At 33.1% G+C, this 9886-nt stretch overlaps 1 protein-coding gene across 3 annotated transcripts in view; it reads right to left on the bottom strand.

Moving 5' to 3' along the window:
* Positions 1-1362: 1362 nt before the first annotated feature.
* Positions 1363-9886, bottom strand: part of LOC136031667 (zinc transporter ZIP13-like) — a 74355-nt gene continuing 65831 nt past the window's right edge. For 2 of the 3 annotated variants that reach the window (XM_065711346.1, XM_065711353.1), the window contains exons 5-7: positions 8755-8930; positions 5867-5973; positions 1363-4334 (exon numbers count right to left, since the gene is read on the bottom strand). In XM_065711346.1, the coding sequence (XP_065567418.1) occupies positions 4159-4334; positions 5867-5973; positions 8755-8930 (459 nt within the window). In that variant the 3' untranslated portion in view covers positions 1363-4158. The remainder of the gene's footprint in view (positions 4335-5866; positions 5974-8754; positions 8931-9886) is intronic. The other variant, XM_065711361.1, reaches the window with a different exon arrangement.

Here is a 9886-nt window from a genome sequence, read left to right as displayed (position 1 = left end):
AAAGGTTGTATGTTAAAAAAATTGTTGAAAAAGTCTTTCCAGTATACAACTAGTGAGCCAAACAATGGATTTTTTTAGAACTAACCGAAAAAATTAAAAATATTCTTTTGTTTTCCAATGATAAAGCCTGTCAATAAAAAAGAGCAGAAATTAATTTGAAAAACATTTTCGCTAAATAAGTTGTTCAAAGAAAAACAAAGAGGTACATTAAATCAAAAATGATCTGTAATAAAATCAAATAATTTTCCAAGCATAAAACTACCAAAAAATAGCCATCATTATATAAATTACACCAAAAACGAAAAAAATCACTATAAATAACTGATTCAAAATAAAAAAAAGCCAAACTAAGATGATTGAGGCTGAACTCCCCCCCCCCCAGCCTTCTGAAGGCAAGAACATAATTTGCAGTTTAATGAAAACAAAATACATTTTAAACGTTTTCAGCTTTTTAACTTTAATAAATCCATAATATTTAAGACTTTAAGTAATAAATATAAGTATATGTAGCCTATATTAAACTGCCAATCCAACTCCATTTGTTTCGTTGAATAATCTTGGCATGATGTTTTTTTCGAAATTATGACAAATAGGAAAATTCAGCTTGAAATAAGAATAGTTTCCAGTAAAGTGCAAAGTATAGTCTGGTCTTTAGATAGCACGAGGGGCGTCACCAATACTCATCGTAGTTCCAGCTCATTTTGTATTTAACTTGGTTATTTTATGTAATTTCTGTTTCATTTATTTATTAATAGTAATTTGTTTTAATTTTATGGCGGGAAACTTTATTTTTGAATTTATTTCTGCTCTCGTTTGGTTGAAGTAGCTCTTCACTTTTCTTTTAAAAAAAAATTTCATGGAAGAAGTTTTTTTTTTAATTAATCAGCATAAAAACTCGATTCTTTTGATGTATCTAAAATTCAGTTTTTTAAGGGTTTTGTTTACTATTGAGCCAACTCACTCCTTGCTTACAGTTCGTTACCATGAGGTGTTAGATACTCTTAGCATTATCCATTTGTATGGTTCATCCCTTAACTTTTCTTGGACTTGCGGCCCATCAAGATTATTTTGTTACTGTATACACTATGACCAATCTGAGAGGTCAGGCGTTTGAGCGATAAACCTAAATTACAACTAAATCAAACTATTATTGACGCTAACTTGATCTTATTCTCTGCTCACAGCTTTGCTCTTAGGCTGTTAGCCAGTTCGACTGTATTTGTTTTCACTTTATTGACTTTGTTTTCTTTTAGTTTTTTTCTTTTGCTTTCTTTTTGAATTCGTAGAAGAATTTTTTTTTTCTTCAGACATAACTTTTTCTTACCATTGCTAACAACTAAGCCAAAACAAGAGAACGCAGACTTCCTTAAAAAATTGCTTAGGTTTATTTCGGATAGCAAAAGTAATACACTCCACGACAAAATTAAAAATGGAGGCAGTTAAGAGGCACAATGAATTAAGCAGCACGTTGTTCTTTATCGAAATTGATTCACAGCCTACATTTGCTTAATTACCATGGTAGAACACAGAACGAAATCAGAAAAACCTTACTCAACCTTACTTCAAAAATTTTACGAAGCCTCTTTACGATCGATTCTAGAGCCTTCAGCTTGGCAAAAGCGACTAAGGTGAGTTTACCCAAAATTATCGCGATAAAAAGGGGAAGAAAATCTTTAAAAAAAAAAAAAAAATAATGTATTCAAAATTTTGGCATTGATATTTATGCATTAAACCAGATGCGTACACAGAGATTTGCTGTTGCAGGTTTTTTGGAAGGGCGGGAATAATTGCAAAAAAAGTTGATAGTTGGAATAAATATTTTTAGGGAGGAAAGAGCGGCTGGCCAGCCCCCCCCCCCCCTGCCAATGTGCCTCTAAGAGACAGTTTACATACAATTTTCTTTCTTATCATCCCAAGACAAACATTTCAAAACATTCCACTTTAAAAAAAAGGCAAGGTCCTCACCCTAGTATGACCATAACTCAAAGCTTATGTTTTTTGTAAACATGTAATTTTGCAACATTCCATATAAATATATGGATCCCTGAAGGATCCATATATTTATACAATTGGATTTATTAATCTCGGCCGATCCTTCACCGGGCCCAAATTGTGATAATACTAAGTTACTTATACTGTCCTATTGAACAGTCTGGATCTACGTCATAAAAAGAAAATTTTCCTTTTTTGATTTGTTTTCGCAACCTTTTAATCATATTTTTAAATCTAAAACCAATGACAAACAAATAATTAAAATTTGGGATGAATAAGGCTGGATTTCACTTCTCTAAGGACAGAAAAACATAGGACCGGAGAAATATAATATACCAAAACCTTGCAAAGGGATATAAAACCTTTAAAAAAAATATTAAAAAAGGTATTTAAACAGAAAGAAGATGAAAAAAGAAAGAAAAATGCAATTTAAAATTGAAATTAAAGAGGGTTTCAACCCAAACCTTCTGATGCAACTGATTTTAAGAGAATGCGATAAAAACGAGGTGAATAAACCGAGCCATTTAAATTAAAAGAGAAAATCCAGCGATGTTTGAAAGCATTAAATTGTTATGCCCAACAACTTATTCTTTGCGTAGTACGACACGCAACATCTGATTAAAACATATCTACGAACTTCAGACGAGAAAAATATTCAGATATTTGCTATTGCCCTGGGATATCGTGCCAAGGCAAGATATCAGAAGGAACTAACTTGATTTAAAAATTGAATTGCCAAAAAAATAATCTGCAATATAGAAGATTATATTATCTAAAATGAATTCAGGAGACATATTTAAAACATACAAAAAAAGACAGGGAGGATGAGAACTCGACCTTAGGAGGAAAGAATTCGGCTTTGTTTAAACTAATACAAATATCTTGAAGTTCTCAAATTATGAAAGTGATAGTACTTTACATAAGTGCTTTGATTTTAAGAATAAACAAAATTTAGAAATCTGCATTTTTTCCAGTGATTATTTAATTTTGACTAGTCCTTCAAGTTATTTTGCGTGATGTACCTTATTAATGCAAATATTAAAAATTATGACTAACTGATTTTTCAACTATTTTGGCTGACTATACATTTATATGCAGAACTATTCTCAAATTCCTACATCACTTCATAGCTACTAAAACTAAACTGCTCCCAATGGATATCACATAAGAAACAGCGTACACATTTCAACAAGGAAGAAAAGTAAAAAAAATAGAATAAACAAAATTCCCAACATTGGTCAAAAATAACTTACAATATACAGTATAAGCAAGCAATATCAACTCTGAAAGTAAAAGACAACTGAACAAAAATACTAGTTGAAAAATATATTCGAAACAATGTAAAAAAAGGTTCGTACAATAGTTTTTGTGCAATAAAAATACTTCCTAAAGTATGCGTGTTATCAAATACAAGTTAAAATCCTTTTCTTAATATGCTATTATTTCATTTTTTAGTAGGGTAATGAAAGTCAATTTCAACAAAAATTTTGCTATTCCAATTTTAGCTTTTGTTTAACATATATTTTCAAATTTAAATATGAATTTTAAAATGTTTGATCAATTCTTTCTTCTGCTTCGATTACATCCCTAGTAATAGCAGGCTGAAAAAGAAATTTAATATCCAAAAACGTGCTAAACTTGAAAAAAGAATTGAGGTTAAATTGACAAGTAGATGCATTATTCCAAACTCTGCTGATCTCCTAAGGACTGAAGAAGGTTCCCATATAAAATGGGGCACATAATTTGTGCTATTGGAGTACTTTTGTGAACTCTGCTGATGTCCTAATGGCTAAAGAAGGTGACATAAGATCAGTGTTCTCGAGCAGGGCGCATAATTTGTGTTATTTGCGCGCCTCTGTGAGGTGGCTGCGCATTGAACTCAGCAAATTAGCGCATTTCTAAGAGAAATTTGTTTGAAAAATTGTGCTTTGACACATCGTCGGTGAGAAAATTACTGATAACAGCACATTTTCACTTAAACGATTATGCTATCTCTTATCAGGCATCTGGTAATACTATCTACTTGAAAATAAGTTCCATGTTAATATCAATTAAAACAATTCTTAATTAAGTGTCAGTATTCGTGTTTTGTCGAGATTTCTTTACTTTACCCTATTTCTTTTTATTGATAATGCGTGACTTAAAAACACTTTAAACTGAATCATACTATTCTAAAAAATAGGACACAGCTGCCATCACACTTAAACCTGAAATAAAACTAGATACGTCTGAGATAAGAGTGTTAGGATGAATTGTTTCAATCAATTCTGGCAGAACGTTAAATAAGGCTATATTCAAAAATCCACCAGCTGTAAACGGCAGAATCCAAGCTGTTCTTTCGCCTGAAAAAAAATTGATACAAGTATCAAAGATAAAGTTCAGGTACTTGGGTATAAAAAAAAGTCATAAAAAAACTGCAGCTATAAGGATGAAATATTAAATATCGGCAACGGAGCCAAGTGCATTCTCCTTTGCGGGAATGATTCTTAACATCCTTAAGAAGTTTACACCCACCTCGTGAGATACTTCGTAGTTGAAATATTTACTTAAGAAAAGAAAGGTAAAACAATAAAAAAACGGTCAGCTAGACCTTTTCTTTGCTTAAAGAAAAATTATGGAGGCTGGTCCACACCGCTTCACACGTAAAGACAAAGTGTCCTGATGAAAGTAAAGATCGTTTTAGTAAGCCAGTAGCTTGTAGAATAGATACGGTAAAATAAGCAGCCTACTAAATGCAAAAAAAAATATAGCATATAATAAGAATTTTCCACACAAAACAGGTAACATAAAACTACAGTGAATTCAACTACAAAAAAGAGAATTGTTTAAAATTGACAAAGTTTGCTGGCTGGAATAAAAAAGAACTAAAGAGTTGCAGTAAGGCCACTCTTTAGGTATTTTTCGTATTTTCGTATTTTAGGTATAGGTATTTTTCGTGACAATTACCGTGCTAATAGTGAGCATCGGAGCGGCTGAGCATCTTCTAGAGTTTAAGAGAAAGTTAAAAGATTATTTAATAAGGAATGGTTGAATTTTATTTATTTACGAGGAGATAGGAGGTTGTAGGGAGGTCTGGTTGATTGGGGGTAGTAAGGAGGAGTGGGTGGATGTGAGGGAGTAGGGTTGTTGGGAGTTTTTTTTTTTTTTTTTTTTTTTTAGGGGATATTGTGATGGAGATTGATCTTTTTTAGTAGTATGTTTTTTCTTTTTTTTTGTATATTTTTTTTCTTTTTTTTTAGTTATTTATCATGTTATTTTTTGGTGTATTTAGAAAATGGTTGATTTTTACTACTGCACGTCAACAAAAACGTATGTTTCTCTATCAATGCAATAGATGTAAAAAGTAAAGAGTTATAATTGTGTTTATTAATAGAGTATCGTGTTGTAAATGTGCTCACTTGAACCTGGAGGTGATATAGCTTATTATAAAACATGTTACCCAAAAATTGAATTTTTAAAATCTTACTAAAGGTTCACCAAATTATCTTTTCTTCTTCATTAGCGGTGATTTTTGTTGCTTTTGAACAACGCCAAGATACATTTTGCTTAAAAAAAAATTTCCCTTGCCAGTTTTTAGTCGATTAGGACGATTTTAAAGCTACATTCAGATGAAACAAGCTAAACGTAGATGTGTATGTTATTTTTTATTATCTGCATCTAAATTACAGTAAAAAATAGCGGAAAAATGGCTTTTGTTGTGATGACAGTAAAAGATGTCAGCTCTAAAATTTAATCTTACACAATTATCCTTTCTTAATTTTTTATTTCGAGAAGAGGTAGAAGATTGATGGAGAAAAGAAAATCTATTTGATATCCTCTCTAATGTTTATGATTGCGACTTCGAACCAACTAAAACTAAGAAGAATTCTTATACCTAATTTATCCCCCAAGTCAACTCCTAGAGCTGTTAGGGATCCAGCTAAACCAATCAAAGCTGTCGAGAACTGTGCTTGAGCTGCTTCCCACCTTGTGAAACCGGACCTAAAGAGAAAAATGAACAGAATTATAACCTGAAACGGGAGATTTAACAACAATATCAGTAAACTGAAACAGAAAAGTGGGATGAATAAAAGTGGATTTGACTACTTATACTTTAATCCTTTATTTTTCCGATGTTCAGGAAAATATCTCAAAAGTAAATTACGCTAAGATGAAAAACTTAATTGAACTTAAACAGTCTTTTTATCAATTTTCTTTTTTCTTCTTTTTCAGAATTAGCACGCATATTATAATGTTAAGATCAAAAATGCACTTGAAACGAAACATTTTTTTTACCTATTTTGATTTTAACTAATCCTTCTGGAGGAGGTAACCTTTAGTTAGCTTATTCAACCAGTTATTGAGCACCCCCGAAATATCAATGCGTGGAGACATGAATGCTTCGACCGGCACCTTCCTGACAGTATCTCGGCACCAATTCTGATTAAAAACTGTTAACATATTTCAAAATTGTAATATTTAATCAATCTTTACAGTTCAAAGCCACCTATCATTTGGTTTGTTTCCTTGAGGCAGACACATCAGAATTCTGTCACTAAATACAGCCACAGAAAAAAACAGAGAGTTTAATTGCAAAAGATGTTTTAATTCCCAAGTCGTTTTTTTTTATATTTACTGGCTAAATATGTTGTACAAAAATAAGCGGGGAGGGGAGTGTTCTTTTTACTGGTTCGAAATTTGAAATAGCAACAATAGATAACTCTAACAGGGGATTAATAAATTGGGTTATGTGGATTCCCTATTGAACTTTAACAAGAGGAATTATGTGACTGATTAAAGAAAAGACGTTACAAAAATAAACCATTGGGAGTTAAAGCACATTACATTAACGCAGACAATAGTCAGTCTTTTCCAGGGCCAGATTTAAAGCTTTAATGCTTCTAGGCCCAAGCGATTTTGCTCCTACGTTTTTGTGACTTTTCAGGGAAATCCCCAAAGATTCGGGGATAGTGGGGAAAATGAACAGAACGTAACTGATGAGCCAAAAGTAATGAAAGAGACTAAAGAGTGAGGTGATACCGAACTCTCGGCTGCCATTCTTGGGAGACATCTGACGATTTACAATTGGCCACGAAATTCCTGTGTTGTTTTAAAATCACTTTTCCGTGAGTAGGCAGTGCGGCGGCAGAGTAAACCTGGAACTTTGACGATAGATCGTATCAGTCCAATTTTTGTTAAGAAAAAAAAAATCATTCCATGATAATTTATCGCACCCCTGGCATTGGGCATCCCGAGGCCCGGGCCTATTGGGTCTATTAGTAAATCTGGGACAGCTCTTATTTTATTTGTTATAGCCCATCAAGTCCATTCCCAAACACCAATATGCTTACAATTTCTTTTAAGCGCTCCTCTCACAAATGTTAAGTGCTGAACAGACTTTTCCACCAGTGTTTTAAGAGCATATGTGTGAATGCAGCAATATGGGTAAAATACGGCTATTTTTAGTTTAAAAACGCTATGTATATCACCCCCCCCCCAAGCTGTTCAAAGGATGTATGTTTACACAGTCCTATTATATTGGCAGTGCTAAAGGTATTGCCCTAAAAAAATTACCCCTACAAGCAAAATTCAGCAACCAAAAACAATACATGACAAACAAAAATAATCAAGAAAAGAAGGAACTTTGGAATATTCTACCTATATTCCAAAATATAGACAGAATGTACATTGTATAATATCTTATAGTATTTATTTTTACATTTTCATTTGTTTTACTTTTTTCATGTTTTCGGGGGGGGGGGGGGGGAGGAGAGGCGACTTATCAAAATAGGGTAAAATAAAGGTTAAAGTAATAATTTGAAGTATGGAATTAGAGGTAACTGTAAAAGAGTTGTCTTATGATGGAAGTGCAAAGAGATAGCAGGCTGGAACAAAGAACTACGAGTAATTAATTCCCGAGGTCTAGTATCAAACCCGAGGCATCACTAGCCAAAATGTTTGGAGGGAGGGGCAATGAATTTCACCGACTGATTTGGGTGACATTGCTGTTATTACTTTGGATGAAATTGCTGCTAATTAACATTACATTACTGCTACTACAAATAACTCACTGCAGCAGAGAGCCACATGAGGTCAACAACGTTACGCCGCTTCTCCTCTATCCCAACCTATTCAAAGCCTTTCTCACTATACTCTTCCAAGAACTCCCATTTCCCATAAATCTTTCCGACACTCACCCATCCCATTTGCGGACGACCTACTTTTGATTCGGCCCTAGACCGTTGGCTGACAAGAACAATCTTTGGCAATCTGCTTTATGAAATGGCAATAGCATTGCTATTGCATAAAAACACACGTACTAGCTATCTTTCTTCTGAGAAAACAAAAAACAAAAACAGAGAGTTCTGCATTTTTGTAGACAGGAGCTTGAAACCTCAACAGCAATACTAACGTTCTGCACCTAATGGTGTTATTATCCTTTTTTGAGAAATTTTGTTACTATTGACCCGAATCACTCCTTACAGCGAACTGTTTGATTATGCACCATATATTCTACATGCATTTTAGAATATAAATATAATCCCCAAAATTTCTTAATTTCTTCATTCCATTTATTTGTCTTAATTTCCTTTGATTGCTCAGTTTTACATAAGAGGAGGATTTTATAGGGATAAATTTTAGGGGGGGATGGGATTTTTCACTGGGGGGGGAATGTTACGAGGGAATGCGCCGGACCCCATATTGATATAGTAGTCAGAAAAGAAAGGCAGGGTGAGAAATTTAAAATAAGCTATAATCATTTCTATTGAAAAGTTCGGATACCTTAAGAGAATTGCAAAGTCAGCAACTTCATGAGGAACTTCATGGAGAAGTATAGCTAGAGTTGTTAAACAGCCTACACGGGTGGACACGAGAAAACTACCTCCAACAGCCAATCCATGAGTGAAATTATCAATGCTATTTGCCACGAGGTTCAAGTAGCCAGCAACACGAGCTTTCTAAAAAAGAGCCAATATTACTTTAAGTCTCAGGTAAAGGGACAAAAAAAGAAAAAAAAAAGATGAAAATGGGACACACAACCAATGCATGCCTTATACGAAAAATAAAGGTGCAATAATAGAGAAATTTTAATCAGTCTTCATGAGAAAAGACGGTGAGTTAGGTAAGTAAACAGACTGTGTACCTCCAATCTTAGTTTGTTTACATTTTATTACACTTTTTATTGTTCGCCTTTCACTATTTACACAAACTTTGAATATAAAGTACTTTCTTTTTTACTAGTTAATAAGTCACGGCCTTTGGGTGCACTATTTTAATGTCTCTGGGCAGTTTAAATAAGCATTTAAGAAAAAAAAAATGTTAAAAAGTTATCTACAGGAGGAGTGGAATGTTTATAAAACAGACATCCTATGATGTAAGAAGTAATGGGTGCATTCACTAATAAATATTCAACATACACAGCGAAAATGAACTAACGAAAAAATAATGAACACATAATGAGACACTTCAATAGCTTAGGGCCTTCTTGGACTAATTAGAACTTGATTTCTAACTCTTTAACCTCGTATAAGTATTGTGAAAAACTAACTAAACTGTTCTTGTTTAAGGGTAGCATACGTGCATTTTCAAGCTCACGAGCAAGTCGATGTGACATCACGAAAAGCTTATACAAGGAACCATGTATTTTCTGCATCATGAATGTCAGATGCATAAATTTACGAACACATCGGAATTTCCCCAAGTGTAAAAAAAAGCTTTTCACACGCTGTGAAAAATAAGAAAAGTATCAAATTATCTTTTTCTTGTTGAACTTAGATTAAAAAGTTTAACGAGCACTAATCTAATATGAGCAGCTAAACGTTGATCACTTTTTACAAAGCTCCTTCACTGTTTGACTTCATTTAAAGGGTTAAAATATACATTGCGAAACAATAATTTGTCAGACAACATATTG

This window comes from Artemia franciscana, chromosome 1 (genome assembly GCF_032884065.1).
Source record: "Artemia franciscana chromosome 1, ASM3288406v1, whole genome shotgun sequence".
Classification (NCBI taxonomy): domain Eukaryota; kingdom Metazoa; phylum Arthropoda; class Branchiopoda; order Anostraca; family Artemiidae; genus Artemia; species Artemia franciscana.
The sequence above is the reverse complement of the archived record's forward strand: the minus strand, read 5'-3'. Positions and strand labels throughout refer to the sequence as shown.